At 35.3% G+C, this 21,554-nt stretch overlaps 1 protein-coding gene across 9 annotated transcripts in view; it reads right to left on the bottom strand.

Moving 5' to 3' along the window:
* Positions 1–21,554, bottom strand: part of NBEA (neurobeachin) — an 829,579-nt gene that overhangs the window by 603,232 nt on the left and 204,793 nt on the right. For all 9 annotated transcript variants that reach the window (XM_056794740.1, XM_056794741.1, XM_056794743.1 and 6 more), the window contains 2 exons: positions 14,176–14,268; positions 7,640–7,748 (listed from right to left, as the gene is read on the bottom strand). In XM_056794740.1, the coding sequence (XP_056650718.1) occupies positions 7,640–7,748; positions 14,176–14,268 (202 nt within the window). The remainder of the gene's footprint in view (positions 1–7,639; positions 7,749–14,175; positions 14,269–21,554) is intronic.

Raw genomic sequence — 21,554 nt, 5'->3', positions numbered from 1 at the left:
TTTGGCCTGACTATCAGCCTCAGCAAAACAGAGGTGCTGTTTCAACCTGCACCAGGGAGGCCAACTAACCAGCCATGCATAACTATCAATGGCACGGAGCTTTCTAACATCAATACTTTCAAGTACCTGGGCAGCACCATCACCAACAATGGGTCCCTAGACCACGACATTAATGCCAGGATCCAAAAGGCCAGCCAGGCACTCGGCCGGCTGCGCTGCAAATTCCTCCAACATAGCGGTGTAAGTACTGCGATGAAGCTCAAAATATATAACGCAATGGTCCTCAGCTTGCTCCTGTACGGTTGCAAGACATGGACACTGTACCGGAAGCACATGAAACAGCTGGAGCAATTCCACCAATGCTCTCTCCAGTCAATCATGAGGATCCAATGGCAGGACTGAATCACCAACCAGGAAGTCCTCGACATAGCCAACTCCACCAGCATCGAAGTAATGGACCTCAAACCCAGCTACGATGGTCTAGACATGTTATCCACATGGATCCACAGCGAATACCAAGACAGGTATTCTATGGTGAACTGTTAGCTGGACTCAGGAAACAAGGCCGACCAAAGAAAAGATTCAAGGATCAGCTAAAGTCAAACTTGAAGTGGGCTGGTATTACACTAAAGCAACTACAACTTGCTGCCTCTGTCAGAAGCAGCTGGCGAACCCACATTAACCATGCCGCCACCACCTTTGAAGATGAACGACGTTGATGTCTTGCCACTGCGCGTGAACACCGACACCAGGCCACAACCGCACCTCCCGTAACAACTGGCGTCCCGTACCCCATATGCCACAAACTCTGTGCCTCAGTCTTTGGACTTCAAAGCCACATGAGGGTACATCAATAGATGATAATGCACAAAGACAATTGTCATTTTCAGTCCCTGAGAGACTACCACTATTGGTTCTTCTTCATATTTGAGAATCTCTTTAAGTATTCTAGTTCACCTTGTGTAAAATTCTTGTACTATCTAATGTGCACAATGCCCTGATCAGATGGGATATCTCTTAAAGGACACATTGTAACTGGATTATTTTCCAAAGCCTCAGTCTCTAGTTGCAACTTTGTAGGAGCTTGTTGGTCATTAGCCTCTCTAAGCTTCACTAGTTCCTGTTGCTTTAAATAATGTGCCATGCCATTAAGTTTCATCAAATCCCCACAAGTTAGTTCAATTTGGTCCAATTTCAGTTGAAAGGCAATAACCATTTGCTTTAATTCAGCAGTACCAATTTAATTCACCAGTATCCAGCCATATACATTGCATCTCTTTAAAACTAAAACCCAACTTAAACTTTTAACCAGCACAGATATAAAACAGCAAATCATTATCACCGATGAAATATATAATATATATTATATATAAATATATGTAAAATTTATATATAAATAAAAAATAAAAAATAATAATATATAAAATAATATAATATTTCATGAAATAATAATATTTCAACCCTAGATCAATCATAGAAAAAGTCAGGTATTACTACCATAAGAACATAGGGAATGAGAGAAAAATAATATACCAAACCCATATTTGTAGTAATTATTGGATATATTAGAAATAAAGTTGATTGAAAAAGTTAAATGGAATTTTCCACAGCCCCCTACCTCCATTTGAACTGCAGAGTGGCATTTCCCAAGAGAATGTTCCCTTAGTACCAGTAAGACAGAAAATTCCAACCAAAGTGGCTACCTCTCAGTCAGAACCACTCCCCCTGAGAGCAGCACCAAGATTCTGTTAGCTGCTTTTTCCCAGTCAGAAGTAGCTCTCAGAATTCGAAGGGACTCAAGGTGACAGTTTCCCCTGAAATTCAAAATTTCCTTGGCTCTTGTCCTTTAAACTCATCAACTGAAAGAGAAAACTACCTCCAAAAGGAGATATTTAATGGAAAGGACCTAGAGAGATTGGAAAAGGGAAAAAAAACAACAACAACTAGGAACCTCCCTGGGCCAGTGAAGCATAACCCTTGCAATTATTTAAAAAAAAAAACACATTTATTGAGGGTAGGGAAATGATAAATAAGGTCCTAAATATATACAACTGTAACTCCTCCCACCAATCTATACTCCCCCTCGTGGGTCTTCTGGTCTTCTCAAGCCCTTCTTATTCACTCCCTGTTCTTATTTACATCCAAAATAGTTATCTGACTATCTATATACTATAGATTGTCTTTAAAAGGTTAAGGATGTAGGACTCACAATTGTACTGAGTCCTTACCCAAAGCCTGGGGTTGGCTTCCTAGGTAAACCTAAAGTCCCAGGTGACAAAACCCTTGGGTTTACCTTAACCAAGATGTTTCTGACAGGTTGATGATCTCTGTACGTCAGGGAAAGGCAGGTCATCTCCAAGGCAGTTCTCCAATCCAGGAATTTCCTAATCTTTCTACAAGATTAATCTTTTCTTAGGGCATGCCAGAGCAAAGATCCTCCTAACCAGCTCAGAGGAAAGCCAGATCAGGAGAGACTGTTAAACCCAGTAAACTCCCAAGATCCTCCTCTCCTTCCAGAATCTTCTCCCAAGTTTGTGTCTAAATTCTGCTCCTTTCCTCTTAAGGACTATCTGTGCAATTCTTTCTCCCTTATCACTTATCCTTACAGAAGGATGCTATGATGATATATGAAAAAAAAATAAAACCTCTCTACTAATCCTGCTGGAGGAGAGATCAGTGGCATACCCCTTTCTTTCCTTTCTTTTCAGAGATGGCAAAACATATTGTGGGTTAATCACCTTTTTAAGAGGCAGATAAGTGGTTCAGTAGATAAAGTACAAGACCTGGAGTCAGGCAGGCAGACATGAGTTATAACCCCCCCTGCCTCAGACACTTACCAGCTGTGTTGCTCTGGACAAGTCACTTAAACTTCTTGTCTGAATATACTGGAGAAGAAATAGCAAACCACACCAATACCCTTGCAAAGAAAACCCCATAGATAGTACTGACTTGCTATAGCCAAAGGGGTCACAAACATTAGGATGCTATAACAACAATCACTTTTAAATAGCCTGCTTCCCCTTCTGAACTGAGGAGCTAAATATTTATTTTGTTAGTGTCATAAAACTGTTGATTAACAGAAATTCAAAGTCAAGTTGTTTCTTTGCCAAAATATATAAAGAAGGAGAAAGCGGACTCTTCTTTTGTGGGACAAAAGGTATCTTTCTTGAGTTAGGATGGGGAACCGGGAATCATACATTAGAATTAATAGGGAAAATTAGAGGTGCTATCAGTAAACTATTTTCAGCCTATCAAAGGATTGAGAACCCAAATAGTATATATGAAATTAAGAGATTAGTAAAGAATATAGAGTAGGCAGGAGTATGACTCCAGTCAGTTTTGCATCCAGTGCAACAAACATCAAGGAATAGACTAGAAAGAGTGATGAAAAAGATTCAGGGGAAACCACGATGGGTTATTTTTCCAGCTGAAGTTCGCAGTCAAGCCACAGGGAAGTAAAAAAGGGCAGGAACTAAGAGCTATGGGTGGACCTTTCTAACCCAGGAGCAAGATGAAATCAGCCCAAAGACAAGTCTCCAGAGCAGGGATTAGTCTTCATTCTTTTCACTCTGATACAAGTATATTCAGTCCACAAACAAATAAGGATTAAAGACTAGAAATAGGTGAACAGCTAGTTTGCTCTTAAATTGTCAGAACCATCCAGTTAGCTAACAGAGTTATAAAAATACCACAATTGGGATTAAATAATATTTGGCAGCTTCTGTTAAAAAAAAAAGAGAGTTTGAAATAAGATATTCCAAAAGGCAAAAGATGTAATGATTAAGTAAACAGTAAAACTGAGCATAATACTACAGGCGATAAAATAAACAGTTAATCACAAAGAAGAGTTCTAAATATTCCTGAGGTGCTGAATTGGAACTCAGAAGTCAAAAGAAAAATAAAAAGGTAAAATTTCATTGTTCTGTTATATTAATCATATTCAAGTTTTCGTCACCCAATTTGGGTTTTCTTGGCAAGAAATGGTTTGCCATTTCCTTTTCCAGATCATTTTACACTTGAGGAAATTAAGGCAAATTGGGATAAGTAAATAGGGATAAGTAATTGGCTTAAGTAGCAAGTAAGAATTCAAGCTTTCCAGATTTAAGGCCCAATACTTTATCCACTGCACCTACCCATAGAAAAAGGTAAATGCATTTCAGTAATCAGAAGGAACTATTAAAGAGTGAAGTTTTCATATTCTAATAGAGGGAGAAGAAACAACTGCCTTCAAACTAATAAAATTGATATCAACCATTAGACAATTTGACAAAAGCAAGAAATTTAAAAATCAATGTCTCACTATCAAATATAAAAAGAATTCATAGCAAATAAAATGAAGGATATTAGAAAATGTCCAACTTTAGACTAATAAAGCCAACAAGAAAAAAAAGAAATGGATGAAAAGTTAGAAAAAATATTAAAATCACTGATTTATAGAACAAGAAATAGAAAATTTAGGCAACCAATAACAGAAAAAGAAATTGAATAAGCAATACATAAACTAGCAAAGGCAGTGGGGGAAAGGGGAAGAAATCCCACAGACAAATTTAAAAGCTAATTCTAGCAAACATTAAAAAGAATTGATCACATCATATATCAATATGATATATCAATACAATATATGAATTCTTTGCAAGATTAGCAAAAGAAGGGACATACTAACTTCTTCCTATCATACAATTATAATATTGATAACTAAACCAGGGAGAGCCAAAACCTTTCCCTCAGTTCCATTTCTTGCTTTCCCTGGATGTCTTCAGGTCTCAGCTGCAGTCCCACCTTATATAAGAAGATTTTCCTGATCCTTTTTAATCCTAATACCTTTCTTCTACTGACTAGCTTCAAATTATTAGCATATATCTTGATTATATGTAGATAAATGTTCTTTGCCCCACTAGACTCTAACCTCTTTGAAATCAGGACTGCTAACATGAATAGAATGATCAACTACTCTGCATTTACTTCTAAGGTGCTTAAAGTTAATGGAGGGAATTATAATAAACTACAAAGACAACATCTAGATATTATAACTGAGTTATAGAAAATTTTATTATTTATCCATTATTCATTAGTATACTTCCCACAATAATTATCCAAAGCCTTCTCTTCTTCCCACAAGAATCCAAAATTGTAGCAATTCACTCTCAACAGGTAACATCTCTTACTTTCCTGAGAATATTAATGTAATTAGATGTAAACTTTCCTTAAGAAAAATTGCTAAGAGGCAGCTAAGTGGCTCACTAGATAATAGAGCCAAACCTAGAAATAAGATATTCTGAGTTCAAGTCTGACTTCAGACACTTCCTAGCTGTGTGACTCTGGGTAAGTTACTTAACTCCAATATTTTTTAAAAGTTCATTCATTAAGTTCATTTACCACATTTCTGCCTTGGAACCAATACATAGTATTGTTTCTAAGATGGAGGTATGGATTTAAAAAAAACAAAAACAAAAACACTATTAACACCATAATGTCCTTATTGCAGTGTACATGTTCAACAACTGCCTCTCCAGAAAAAAAAAATTCTTGAAGAATATTTTTAGTTTAATCTACATTATTAACATTTTCTTCAACATTTTCCTAAGTCTATATAAATCAACAAAGCAATAAATTTAGTCCCTGTTTGTGGAATTTGCTTATTTCTGAAATATAAATGCTCATAATGAAAATTTCATAATCTTCTCTAATGGGCCAGTATGAACTGGCTCCAACATCTCTGTACTGTAACCATCATTTCCCACTAATCCCTAGGCCCAAAGGAAGAATTTCCACCTTTGCCCTAAATATGACCTCTTCTGATATTTTTCATGATCTTGTTTTATCATTTGTCCACCTGACTTCTTCCATGTATCTTGAATCATCTACAGGCTCATGTGGGACAGCTAGGTGTTACAGTGGATACAGCACTGGGTCTGGAATCAGGAAGACCTGGGTTCCAATCCAACCTCAAGTACTTGCTAGCTGTATGGCCTTGAGCAAGTCATTTAACCTTACTTGCTTCAGTTTCCTCATCTATAAAAATGAGCTAGAGAAGGAAATGGCAAATCATTATAATATTTGTGCCAAGAAAATCCTTTTAGAGTTAAACACAACTGAATAACTAAATAGCAATAACGGGTTATTACCACTCATTCACAAACATGCTCCAATTTCCTTCAGCATTAAACAAAAACTTTCCTTTGAACTTGATAATTCATTCAAATTATAAGGCTATCTAGTTATTTCCCCTTATTATCAAATTTAAATGTACTATGTCTCTTACAGTGAAACATTTTCAACTAGCATTGTAAAAGTTCCCTTCATAGTTAATGACTTGTGTACTCAAATCAAATCAATATGCTTTTCTTCCTCTATTCTTGGACTTTCATGCTGCATCTGACATTACTATCCATTCCCTTCATTTTCTCACTTCTTGGTTTATCTGACAACTCATTCTCTTGGTTTAATACTATTCGCTGACCACTCTTTCCTTCTTCCTTTGCTATTCTTCATGTTGCTCCTATCCTTTTAAAATGAACATCACTAGTTCATTAGTTAGCTTTTATTTTCTAATTACTCTCTTCCTTGAAGATCAAATGAAAACTCAGAAGTTCAATGATATAGACATCCAATCTCTATCTTAAATCTCAATCTTCCTCTAGTGTTTGAAATCCATATTTTCAATCACCTATGTCAATTTTCCACTTGGGTGTATTTCAGACTCAACATTGCCTAACCTATACTTTTCTTCTCAGGTTGTGCCCTACCTGCTGACACACTGCTACTGATGGCAATGCCTTTCTTCTAGTCACTCAGACTCATAACCTTGGGATCACCTATAATTCTTTTCTCTCCCTCAATGACAGATTCTTATATTCTATAAATTCAATATTTCATGATTCTCTCTCTTTCAATTTCCACCAAAATCAGTTTTTTTAAGACTGTTATATCTGCCAAATATAAATAAAATAATCTATCCTATCCTCAGTTCATCCTTCACACCACTTCCTTTTTTACCAATTTGAATAAACCACTTCTCTATTCAAAAACCTTTGGTAACCACTCACCACCTAACTGAATGAAATTCTGATTCTAACATTCATGACCTCCCCAAACTGCTTCTTAACTACATTTCTAAACCTGCCACATGCTAAGTAAATCCATCTGTCTATACAACACTATTTTTATCTTGCCCTTTCCCATTTTGTGGCTTTGTAAAAAAAAAAAAACTACTGGAAATGGATTTTCTTTCTTTCCATTTGTTTATGTCCTTTATTTTATTCAAAGACAATTCAAATGCCGTATCTTCAATGGAACCTTCCTTAGTTCCCTCCAATGAAAAAGATCTTACCAATTTTTTTATTTCTCACAGCACTTTGGCTTTTCTTTTCATTGGAACACAGCTATCTAAATATATTTTTCTCCCTTGAAACTTTAAATTTCCTTTAACATATGAAAAGTAGAATCTATGATATAGTCCCTAGCACATACACAATACAGTGAACTATGTGAAGTTAATGCTTAAAAAGTGATCTATTAATTTGTTGCTAAATCCTATCATGAGAAATTATATAAAACTTAAGACAAAAGGTATTCAAAATTCAATGAAGTTAAAACAATAAATATTATACATATGCTTTTTCAATTATTTTTCTTTTACCTCATAAAGTGTGTTGTATGTAGTAACAGTCACAGTATTTGTATGCAGCATCAATCTCTCTCCAAGAAGAGTAAAAAGACTGTGGGTATGCATAATTTCAACTTTTCTCCTATAAAAGAAACAAAACCATAACAGAATTGATTCTCTGATCATAAAACAATGGAATAAGGCATCTATAAACACAAACACAATGTGTAACTATTTGAAATATTCACCTAATAAAAATGTTCATGTATACAAATTAAAATTTTAATGGAAAAATGCCACTAAAAAGATAAGCTACTTTTTAAGTTTTTGAATATTAATTAATATTGCTATATTTGTTTTTATATCAACTCTACATCCAATTCTTCCTAGAGAGCCAAAACTTATAATCGAGTATTTTACAAGATTAGTATAGAATTAACAAGGTCATAAGAATAGCCAGCACGTTAAAAAAAAAAAAGTCTGACAAATGAAGTATTACACCCATATGATACCTGTATTCCACAGTAAAGCTCATTTTTGCAACTTTATCAATGTTGTAGATCAGATAACCCAGTGCCAGGAGAAGTAGTGTGGTTTATAAAATTTAATGATTTTTATTTCCTTTATTTTTATGGCTGAAACTAATCAGGAGTAGTTTGCTTTCACTTGGGAAGAAATCAAATATACCTTCACAATTCCTTCTTCAGGATGCCTAAACTCAACCTCATATTGCCAGAGTCTACTGGATAGAGACCTAAAAGAGGCTTCCCATCCTTTGGGCAACAAGGTATGACACAATGTTGCCAGGCAAGGTCAAAATTAACTGAGATCCTGAACCAGAATATGATCCATATGAGGAATAGAGGGTGGGACACCAAGAAAATCCAGAGGGTAACCTACTTAGCCAAATTTTGAGGAAAACAATAAATAGTAGACAGATGATTTTTAACAGTTTGGAATGAGTTACTGACACTGGCTCTCCTACAACCTAAAAGGAAATAGAAATATTTTATTAAACATTCTGGTTTCATGAGAATCCAAACTCCCAATTATGTATCCTAATGTACTTATTCACCAGGTCGCCTATAAGCCTGACTCTTTTTTTTTTTTTAAGGCAATGGAGGTCAAGTGACTTGCCCAAGATCACACAGCTGGGAAGTGTCTGAGGACAGATTTGAACCTAGGACCTCCCATCTCTAGGCCTGGCTCTCAATTCACTGAGATACCCTGCTGCCCCTAAGCCTAACTTTTATAAGTGGGACCTAGAAAGAGACACAGCCTTAAAAGACCTAAAGGAAGTCATTCAGGAGATTCTTTCTGCTCCTTTAGGATCTTATGAAGTCCACATTTTTAGAGGTCTCTATCCACAAAGATCAAACAAAACAGAGTCTTTGATAGAAATCTAAGGGTGGCCAATAAAATGCTCATTAAGTTTATGGAACTACAATCTTCTTAAAGCAGTTGCTTGACAAAATACTTGAAGTAAAGATACTCTTCTACTACTGAGTCCTAAGTACTACTTATTAGATGATATAAAACAATACTATCACCATTTGCTTAGAGTTGTCTATTATAAGTTGGGTGATATAAGGGCTGAGACTTCAATTTCAAAACCCAACATTCTACCTCCTCAACTAATTCAATAGCTCCCTGTCGATGAAGACGAATATGTCTCCTAAAAATATTATTTTGCCTGATTTGACAAAGGTTTCCTTATGGAACCCCTGCATCATTGATGCCTCTGATTGAGGGACCCAATTCACTGCAAAGGTCATAGATTAGGCCCATAGCCATTATATCTGCTTGGTTTTCCTTCTCTTGTGCTATCCACAGGCAGGTGGTATATCTGAAAGCTGGAATGGACTCTTGAAATAACAATTCTGTTACCATTCTCTGTCATGCTCATATCACTTGATTCTAATGATGGAGCATATCAAAAGCTTTGTTTTCAGCAATTCAATACTACTGCAGAAAGGGAGAAAAGTTCTGCAACAAAGCTATTTCTTGTTTCTGGCCACCAAGATGATCTAATTTGATAACAGACTGTTTGGAGGCAGAGTTCCAACTGATCCTCTCAGGTCCTTCCTTGTCTGACTCTGTGAAAGTGGCCACTTGGAGGCTGAAGGTCCCTGTTCTCCAGTGTATCTAGTGTGTACACTAGGAAGCTCAAGTCACTTCAATTGGTAGGTCTCTTCACTACCAGGATAGTTAAAAAAAAAAAAACTTTCCCATTGAACATTTTGGTAACATGGGATTAAATTCTTAAATTCTTGGAAGGGGCCCTATTTTCTAATGATATTGCAAAGGTGAAACTTTGTTCATAATTATAGTGATTGTGAATTGGTATGGAAGAAAGGAGATGTAATCAACTTAGTGGTAATACTGAGTACCTAGATGAAGGTTCAAAGAAGCAGCAAAGGTCTTTTCATATATACAGTACAGACAAGATTGCTTCTCTTTTTAGTCTGTAATATTTATTGAGAAAGGAAATAGGATTGGGAAAAATGGGGATAAATGGGAGGTTTCTATGGGGTATGGAGGAGTTAAGGGGAGAGAGGGAACACTGGTGAGGCAAGGGAGGGAGATGCCCCCTGCTGAGAGGAAACAGCAGGGGTCCAATAAGGATGGTTTGTCTTTGAATGACTGAAACTGAAGTTCAGCTCCCTCTATGACCAGAAGATATAGTCCACTTATCTGACTGCGAATTCAAATAATATAAAGTTTAATAATCCAGTTGGAATCGGAGTTTTTCCTTAGCTTCACAGTATAGGGCCAGGCCCTAGAGGCTGGCGGAGGGTTTGTCCCACTCCTGTCTACTCTCGTTGTTCTAATTCAGACTCTTAGCAGTATACAGAAAGCAAACAAGAACAATTCTAACCTTTAGAAGCCTGTGTCTTTGGGCTGAAACAAGAAGAGCATGCCACTCCAGACTGGGCTGAACAAGCTCCTCTCCCCACCAACACCCGGAAGCAAGACCCACCCTGGCAGGAAGGAAGGACTAGTCACCAGACCCCACTGGACTAACACTCCAGAAGCTATGCCTCTTTCTTCGTGTACAAAGAGATGGAATTCTTTGTTGTAGTCTGGAATACCTAAGGCTGGAGCTGTTATGATTGCTTCTTTGAGCTGTGCCAAGGCTTGGAGATGCTCTTTCATTAGCTTCAAAGGTTCTGTGACTGTGTTTTTGGTTAAGTCCGAAAGGCATTTTGTTATTTGGCTATAGCCTGGGATCCATTGTCTACAGAAACCTGTCACTCCTAAAAAGGCTCTCAGTTGTTTCTTAGTCTTTGGCACACTGAGTTTCAGTACGTCTTCTACTCTTTTCTTGGAAATCCTTCTCGTCCCCTTTTCCAAGATAAATCCTAGGTATTCCACTTTAGGCATGACCCATTGTAGTTTTGATTTGGAAACTTTGTGACCTTTCTTATATAGCTCTAGGAGGAGTTTTTTACTGTCCTGGTAACAAACTTTAGCAGATGGGGATGCAAAAAGAATGTCATCCACATAGTGCACAATTTTGCTTTCTTTGAATCGGATGTTCTGTAAGTCTTGTTGCAAGATTTGGCAAAATGCGGATAGGCTATCACAGAATCCCATTGGTAATCTTCCCCATGTCACTGAGTCCCATTCCAAGTGAAAGTGTGGCCCTTCCCCCACACAAACTGTTAGTCTAGTTTCCTTTTCACAAGTCATATGCCATATACAGAATGTAGTAAGTATAAAAATGAAGGCCAAGAGCACAAATGCTAATTACACATCAATCTTAGTCAAAAAATCTGATACTATAGACAAAAGTCCCTCAAATCTCTTTTTTAGAAAAATAAGAGGGGGGAGCTGGGTAGCTCAGTGGATTGAGAGTCAGGCCTAGAGATGGGAGGTTCTAGTTTCAAATCGGGCCTCAGATACTTCCCAGCTGTGTGACCCTGGGCAAGTCACTTGACCCCCATTGCATAGCCCTTACCACTCTTCTACCTTGGAACCAATACACAGTATTGATTCCAAGACAAAAGATAAGGATTTAAAAAGAAAAGAAAAATAAGAGTAATGCATTGAATACAAGTGAAGGCAATCAAGATAGAAACAAATCCATTTCTTCCTCTTAGTATCAAAATTCTTTGCATAAACTTTGTTATGGTGGGTAATTAGGTGGATTTTACAAATCTTTGGTGGTGAAGGTAATTGCATGAACTCTAAAAAGTTGAACTACAGCACAAATAGGCTTGCCTCTGAATCAGTAAAACAAATAATATTAAGACTTTATGTTACTGGTGCTCTAAGGGATTCTAAGAAACAAGCCTCACATTTTTCCAAAATGTAATATAATTAGTGTAATTTTTTTTTTAACTTTACCATATACTGAGTAACTGACTTGCTTCCCTGGGCTAGTCAGGGACAAAGATGAGTTCACATGATTCTATGCCAGCAAAATTCTGGAAGGTGAGGTGGTCTGACCAAGGCCATACATGTTGAGAATGTTTGAGAATAATAAAATTTCTTGTTATCACAATGCTTGATATTTTAAGTACACTATTTTTGTTTCTAGGCAATTCTAAATGGCTTAAACTAAATAGGAGGCATCTCTTAAAATTAGTACCTATTAGTAGTAGGTTCTGGGGATACAAAAGAAAAATGTAATAACTGCCACCAAAAGTTTAAGCTCTTCTGGGGTGATACTATATCTTTAGAAGTAAATCCAGCATACATTTGACATAATTTTAAGAATCAAATTGCTAATAATTGGGAGAAGGGAAAGGAACAAGAATAGGCTTCATATAGATATAGAAGGTGACAGTCAGATATGTGTTTCAGGAAAATCATAAGCAAGCTACAGGAGAGATGGATCGGAGAAGAAAGAAATTAGAGACAGGAAAGCATCTTAATGATAAATATATATAAGAACAAAACCTGATTTTGTGTTATATTTTGGTCAACTTCTCTTTATATGCTATCTAATCTTGGCAGGGTCCTCACTGAAGTTAGGAAATACTTTTACTCTTCCCTAATTGTTTCTCTATTTCATATAAAGCTGTTTTTAATTGCATGCTGTATTTTCTTCAATTCTATTCTTTCTTCTGCATTAATTGGGCCTAACAATAATATATTCAAAATATTAGATCTTTAAACAAGTGAATAGTCTCCACAAGGTGAAGAGAAGAGTTTAGATGCAAAGAAAATAATCAGGAAACAACTGCAATCACAGGTAATATGGGCTAAAACTATAATTATAGTCATATAAATAGAGAATGGAAGGTAGATGAATATGGGAATGAATGAAGGATTTATTAATGTGTGTATATATATTTTTTTTACTTTACTTTGTGTAAAGCTCTGATCTCTGTACTGGAAACACAACAGAAAAGTAAGACAACCTGTACTCTCAAGAAATTCATATTTTAATGGGAGAGAAAACACATATGAAAAGTTTTAGATACAATTCATATGGAAAGATCTCATGATCCTTAGTGTGCAATGATGTCATTTCCAAGGTTAAAAAATCATAGTTTCTGATGTTGAATCATTTAACCATACTAAGTATTTTGTTGGCAAGAGCTTTCTTCTCTTGATCTTCAAGAGAAATGGCTATAGCACCTACAATAACAGTTGCAGGGTTATACAATATCCCAGTAGGGGATTGCTTATGAGGATAATGACTAGAAGCAGATATGTAAAAGACTTGCTATTCCAAAAACTACTACTACTAGGTTCAGAATCCTCAGTTGTCTGTATTGAGGTCTGAGAAGAGACAGTGGTCAAGGTGGTGGTAGTGATTTAATTTGCCTGGCATTTTCTACCTTCTATCTTTCCCTTAGGCTGCAGCAAGGGCTGTTTCAGCTAGACTGACTTGCCTGCTCTGTGAATGGCAGTTAGTTGGCAGCTATGCCTGACACCTTCTCCATAGGAGTTGCTGATGATAACTGGAAGCACGGCTAGATGTCTAAAGGAGTACAACTTCCAGGCCTTCTCATTCTGCCTCTTGGTGGCAATTGGTTAGCAGCTATTGCTAATGGTCATGACAAATTTATGTCCCTTCACCACAATGATTTTTTTCCCTTCAATGATAGCTGTAAGGGCTGGTCTGGAAGCTGGTCTGATGATTTGGGGGACACTGCTATTCCCAAAGCTCTTGGCATCAGGGTCTTGGGCTAGCTCCATAAGAACCTGAAGGGAGACAGTGGTAAAGATGGTGTGGGGGTTTGTCTTGACCAACATGGGTCTCTTCCTGAACTATCCTATGGGAAAAGAGACCCTGACCAGGTCACTGGGTCTCAATTTATTTCTCTATAAAATGAGGGGGCTGAATTAAATGGACTCAAAGATCACTTCAAGTTCTACATCTATTGCCCTATAAGCCTATCCATTCAGTTGGTGTCTAAGAGGCAAATGGTACTAACAGACTGCAACTGAAATTTATTATAATTTCTTTCATTTCACACAAAGCAATTACTTTATTCCTTTGGATAAATAATTTCAACTCACTTTATAAATGGATTTAAGCACTAAAAAAGGAAAACAAAAAGCTATTCCCACTTGACATTACTATAACTTATTTTTAAAAATAGTTAACTTACTTGTGACCCAAGTGCTTGAGAAAGTATCCCAGTACCTTCAGAGCTTGAACCCAAATACTTTCACTTTTGGAAGCCAATAATTTGTAGATCACTCTAAGAAAAAAAATTCATATCATTAATTACTTGCTAATAACAAAATCAGATTTTTCCTTAGTATCTTTTAAGAAAATAGAAAAATATGAAATGACAATCAATAATTTATAATAATTCAAAGAAATTATAAAAATGGGTATTTGTATAAGCTGATGCAGAACATTTTTAATTTTTAAAATTTTAAGCAAATGGTAACACCAAAAATAATACTTTCATATGAAACCAAGTTCTTGGTTTCAGGTTACTTTTTTAAGTTAAAGTCCACATGTTGCTTTCCAAACTGCACCAGTCTTTGCTGATTTCTGAACTTCTCTTTTCTGTGTAGTTTTAAAAAAATATTCCAATGGTTCCTTTTCCCTGGCATTATAATTATAAGTCCTATTGCCCTTACACCACCCTAAATGAAAAACAGAAGGATCAAAAAAACCCCAAACCCAACCTAATTAAAAGTTTTCATTATAATGTTGTCTTTATATAAACTGTTCTCTTTCTACTAACTTCAATATGCTGCAGTATATACAATTAGGACCTAATGAAACCATTTCTTTCATGATTTTTAAATGCAGAAATACTTTATTATATTTATACACAAATTTGGTTCATTCACATCTCAGCTGACAGACACTCTCTTAGATTACAACTTTCTTTTTCTTCTTTTTAATAACCCCTTCAATGTGAATTTTGTTTTACTTGCTCCTATTTCCCCTTCAGGTAATAGCTTCTCTCTTATCTTCTCCTCTACCCCTGCTCTTTGGGATCAAGATGGGTTGTTTTTTATTGTATTTCTGTTGTTTTTGTTGTTTTGCTTATGACTTACCTCCATAGTTTTATTCTACTTCTTAATCTATGCCCATCCTCACTTATTTCCCCATTCATTTTTAGGAATTTTTGCTCTAGAATATATGCATGTTTCATTGAAAGTTCTGGATACCCGTTATGACATTCTTCAGACTTATTTTTTAGGTTTCTAACAAAGACTGGTGGATTCTATTTTAATTTTTCCTATTGACTCTAATAAAGCAGAAAGTTTTAATTTATTTCTTGAAATATAGTGGTCAGGTTTTTTTTAATATCATTTTCAGGGGGTCCAATTATTGTTAAAGGAACTCTCCTTAAAAGACTTGTACCAAAACATTTATGACTGCACTCTTTGTGGTGGCAAAAAATTGGAAAATGAGGGGATGCCTTTTGATTGGGGAATGGCTGAACAAATTGTGGTATCTGATGGTGATGAAATAATATCTAAAAGATATGCTAAAAAAAATAATGAACTGAAGGAATTCCATGTGAACTGGAATGATCTCCAGGTATTGATGCAGAGTGAAAGCAGCAGAACCAGGAGAACCTTATACACAAAGACTGACACACTGTGGCACAATCGAATATAATGGACTTCTCTACTAGCAGCAATGCAATAATCCAGATCAATTCTGAGGAACCTATGAGAAAGAATGCTATCCACATCCAGAGAAAATACTATGGGAGAAGAAACACAGAAGAAAAACAATTGCTTGATCACATGAGTAGATGGGGATATGATTAGGGACGTAGACTAAATGATCACCCTAATTCAAATATTAATAATATGGAAATAGGTCTTAAAACCCAATGGAACTGCTTGATGGCTACAGGAGGGGCATGGGAGAAGGGGAGGGAAAAAAATGAATCATGTAACTATGGAAAAATATTCTAAATCAACTAATTAAATAAAACTTTCCAAATAAAAAAGATCTTTGAATGCATTCAAATTCTTTATATGTGTGTGTGTGTGTATATATATATATATAATCAGATACCCTTTTATTTTATCAATTCTTCTGACTATTCTAATGTTTCATGCTATCTCAAAGAACTGCTAATGTTTGTTTGCTCTATTTTAATGTTTATAGAATATGTTATTCAGATAAGCTTTGCTATCTTATATTCTAATCTATATCCATTCTAATTTTTTCACCTAGATCTTTTATTTCACATTTTATCTCATTTTATTTTTCCTTAGTTTTTGTATAGTTCTTATATGAAGTTTAATTTTTTCTTTTGAGCCTCTATAGCTTTTTATTAATATTCTATTTATATAGGTTGAATTTAGAGGCATCTGTGAAACTATAAATATTCTTTATATCAGTTGGTAACTTCTTCAGTTTCTTCATCTTTCTATTTTTAATACCTAAAATGAGACTTTGTGCCATGGCCAGGCTCTATGTTTTCTTGTGCTTTTGGTGGACTGATTGGCCCTGCTTAGTTTTCCCCTGGATCCCCTGGGTTTCAACAATGACCTCCACCTATCTCCTATGGTGGGGAGTCCTGTCCTCTTAAATAATTTTTAAACCTTTCTGTCGTAGTAATAACTGTAAGATGAAGTTAAGTGACTTGCGTAAGGATTCATAGCTAGTAAGTGTCGTAGGCTAGATTTGAATCCTAGTCTTCCTGACTCTAGGCCTGGAACTCTATCCATTGTGCCCCCTAGCTATCTATTCCTGTTAGATCTTTTAGACTTATACCCCTGGATATTCACGGTCCTGTTTGGCATCTGATAATAGACTACCAGATCAAGGAGCCTTTCGGTATCCTAGCTTGACCTTGCCTAAACTAGTCACTGCTCCTCTCAGCATCGTAAGGCTTCTTACCACCCTGAGACTATATGAGAAGTCCACCTCTCTTCACTCCTCTAGACAAAGAGCACTGCAGGCTATAAGGATCTTTACACCTTTCTTAGATACAATGAGAAGCTACTGGCTTGTTTGGCTATGCTGGATCTGTTTTTGTTGATGGACCCCTTTCCTATTGCCCATAAACTTCTAGTAAACATTTTCTGTAATTCAGGGAGAGAAAAAAAAATAATTTTCTGGAGGGCATTATTCAATTTCTTAATGAATACTCAGTCACAATTTTTAGGTAGTTTTCTAAGTAGGTATGTGGAAGTAGTGCATTTGTCTTTAATTTTTAACTCAGGTACATATGAAAAACAGTAAGAATAAGTAAGATTTTTTTCCTCTTATTTGAATTTCTATTTAAGTTCCACTTCTGATGCTCCAGACTTCCTTCACAATGCCACAGTAGCCTTCTCATCTTATAATTGATTCATTCCTGATCTTCATAGTTTGAGACCACCCTCTGCCACTGAAATCCCTTTCTCAGATTAGTTGTTATCAATCATGAACCTCTAAATTTAGAACTTTCTCTCTCTACATATATATACACATATGTGCAAGAAAAGTGTCCAGGACAGTCATGTCTCCATTCTTTTTTAAGACTCCAATCCTGACTACTTCTTGACCACTCTTTTCAGTCACTTTAAAAAAAAAATAAAAACCCTTACCTTCTGTCTTGGAATCAAAACTGTGTATTGGTTCCAAGGCAGAAAAATGATAAGGGATAGGCAATTGGGGTCAAGTGACTTGCTCAGGGTCACACAGCTGGGAAGTATCTGAGGCCCGATTTGAACCTAGGACCTCCTGTCTCTAGGCCTGACTCTCAATCCACTGAGATACTCAGCTGCCCCCTCAGTCACCTTTTGTTTGCTGTCTTCCACTATTCGAAAGAATGATCTTTGAGGGCAATGATTGTCTATCTTTATATTAACATTTATATTCATTTAGCAAGGTTTCTTAAACATAATAAATAATTGCTTAGTAAATACTTCTTGCCTTGAGTTTTTCAAGGTTCTCTCTTTCAATATAAAATAACTTCAAAATTGATTAGCCAACATATGATCACCTAATCTATACACAACCACTTCCAATTCAGTAATAATTGCCCTTTCAATTAAGATCTACTCTTTAGATTATGCCATCATATGACTGCATGAGTAGATAATTTTGAATTCTAAAAGGTTAGATAAATCCTACACCTAGTTAAATGTTCTAAGTTTGGAGTCAACCCATTGCTCAGATAGCCAGTTTGTCATGACTGGCCAGTCAAGAACATTATGACTTTTAAAAATTGCAGGTGAGTGTTTTTTTTTGTTTGTTTTGGGTAACAGCAATGTCTGAACTTAACCAAGAAAAGGGTGGATGGGGAACAGTTCTTATTCCTGAGTGACCTCTTTCTGCTTCCAAAGTGATGATGAGAAGTGAAGGTATAAAAAGTTATATGCAGAATTAAACAGTATCAGTGTATAATTTCTGCCTAGAGATGAACAAAATAACACCTACTCAGAAAAATAGAACTATATTCATATAACAATTACACAAGAAGGGGGAGTCATAACAAAGCAGAATATAGTGCAAATATTACCTATAACAAGGGAAAATAAGTTAATTTTATTTCATCCATTTCTTAGAAACAAAATGAAGCAATTTCATGGACTACCTTATAAAGTGGTTTTACTGAGTTCATTCTGAGTAGAAATAAGAAGATCATTGTATAGATAATGGGTAGTTCTTTATCAATATCCCTTCCAAAGATTGAATTAGGATATTTCTACAAAGCTTAATAAGATACTGCATATTACACTTTTTATGATACTCATTAATTTCAATATGAAAGAAGAGGGCTAGGAAAGCTATATTGGAAAAAAAAAACATTCAGAATAAGGAGATGAAATGCACCCATATGTTATAAACAGATTTTTCAAAAGGAGAAACTAATGGTACTAATTATATGAAGCCCTGATTGTCATGACATAAAAATGAAAATAACTAAGTTTTGATGAAGTTATCCAAATAATCCAACATGCTATTAATTGTATCAAATAGGACAATATAAAAAGCCTCTTCAAAGAAATACACAGTATTATAAGTTATATCTATCCACTCATCCTTTATTTAACTCATAATAAAATACATTTTAAAAGAATTCTTGTCCAGATGTGGCATGCTGGGTGGCCTGTTAAATTAGCCCATCAATATATATACCTCTTTGTAGAAGTTCAATGAATTTAACCCAGAAATGAAGAGAAAATCAGCCTGGAATTTATTTTTAAAATTTTCATAGTGCTTTCTGATATAGAACTTAACTGTTTACCATTATGTTCTCCAGGTTAGAATAGCATAGGAACCCCAATTATAAATCAAAAGATAAAATGACAAAGAATTCCAAAAGCAGTAAAAAGATATGTGGTCAATATAAGGATCACTCAGTATCCTGAATGGCTTGTACATAAGTAGTATCAAAAGAATTAAAAATTTATATGATCAAAAAAGTAGATCAACAAACACAAAAAGATATAAGAGATAATTCTAAGGGGTGCCTAGTTAACCAAACTAAATTAAGTCATAATAACTATACAAAGGTTGTTAGATGGTGAAGTGGATAGAGAACCGATCCTTGAGTCAAGAAGGTGTGAGTCTAAAACCAGTCTCAGATACTTACTAGTTGTGTGAACCTGGGCAAGTCACTTAACCCTAGGTCTTAGTTTCCTCATTTATAAAATGAGCTAAAGAAGGAAATGGCAAATCGCCCCAGTAGCTTTGCAAAGTAAACCCCAAATGGGATCACAGAGAGTCAGACATTGCTGAAACAAATGAATAATAATAAATTACATGAAAAGGCAGAGAAAGTATCTAGAAAGAAGGCTATTTTCTTTATGGAGGTTTTCTGGTAGAAACAGGAACAGGATCACCCAGTATAAAATGGCATCTAGTAACTAATAAAAGAAAAAGTCCATCAAAGTAAAGCAAAAATTGATTCATATTCTTCTAAACATTTAGAAGTATATTTGAATAACTAATCAATTTGCTTAAAAATCTTTTTTAGTTAGGTATAATGTATTAATATTCTTTCCTGCAAGATCCTAGAATATTTTTTGGGTTAGAAGTGATGTCAACAAAATTTATTGGTCTAAAATGGAATGATAAATACTTGATTCCTATTTTAGAATTCAAGTAAATTTAATAAGATATACAAAATACTTAAAACGTGATATGTACTGGTTACAAAAATAAGACATCTTTTAAATTTCTTAATCTTAAACAACCTAGTTAGAAGATAGAGAAACACATAAGAATCTTCAAACTACAACATGCTATAAATGCATAACAAAGGTTAAAAACAGATTAATTTGAAAGATCTTTTAAAAGAGACAAAATTCCCTTAGTGTTCTAATCTCTCTGGGAATAGTCTTCTTTGGCAATCTTTTCACTATCCACTACCTATGGAAGATGACTGATATTCATATCTCTAATCCTGAATTTTTCTGAGGTGATACTCAGACCAAATACCCCTGTTTGGCCAAATAACCAAATCCACATCTGCTAAATTGATATTCCTGAAGTTCAAGTCTATGTTATTTCTATGCTAAAGAAGTTCAGTGGTTACCTAATACTTCTAAAAATTAAAAACTTCTGCTTGTCATTTAAATCTCTTCACAATCTTATTCCATCACCTTCAATGATTTGACATTACTATTCTTTATGTAGCATTATAGCAAAAGTGTCTAACTTACAATTCTTTATATGTAACATTCCACCTCTCACATACATGCTTTGATCACGACATTCCTTGTGCCTGTAACTTTCTCCCTTCTCCCTGTTGCCTCTTGGAATCCCCACCTTCCTTCAAGGCTCAGTCAAGTTAAGAAGAAATATTTCCTTTTTTATACTTCCCCTATAAGCCTGTTACCAGTACTTTGTAACCAGTCCACCTCCATTCTTATACTCAAATTAAGTGGTATTTTCTTTGATATATTTTGTATTTATTGATCTATATGCATACTATTTCACTGCATTGGAATATAAACCATTTGAAGGGAACAATGACTTAATAAATGTTTTTTTAACTGAATTTACACCTGATTAAAGGATATCTCTAAGCTATACATCCCACTGAGGTATCACAAAATTAATATGCACAAATCAAAGTCATTAGCTTTATTCCTAAATATATTCCTTCTTCTGAATTCACTTCTGTCTAAAGCACTATAATTCAATCACTTTTACATGTTTATAAGCCCAGTACAATTTCTGACTCTTCCCTATTAGACCACATTAAATCCATTATTGGGACTTAGAATGAATTCTTCATATTTTCTTACATTTACTTTCTTTCCGTTATTTCCATTATCACCCTATTTGAGGCTTTCCTTACCAGCTAACTTAACACTCTTGCTACAAAGTCATTGTTTGGTTAACAGTACTGATAATGCTATCATTTCTTTCTGCTCAGAACTTCAGCGGCTCCCTACTACCAACTAAATAAAGTTCATTTTGCCTAGCAATCAAGGACTTCCATTAAATGACATCATAATACCTTTCCAATTTAATTTTAAATTACTCTTCAACATAACTAGATATTTCTAAGGCTACAAAATACTCAAGATAGTCTCACATCATCATGCTTTTACTGAA

The sequence above is a fragment of the Monodelphis domestica genome, chromosome 4 (genome assembly GCF_027887165.1).
Source record: "Monodelphis domestica isolate mMonDom1 chromosome 4, mMonDom1.pri, whole genome shotgun sequence".
In the NCBI taxonomy this organism is placed as follows: Eukaryota; Metazoa; Chordata; class Mammalia; order Didelphimorphia; family Didelphidae; genus Monodelphis; species Monodelphis domestica.
The sequence above is the reverse complement of the archived record's forward strand: the minus strand, read 5'-3'. Positions and strand labels throughout refer to the sequence as shown.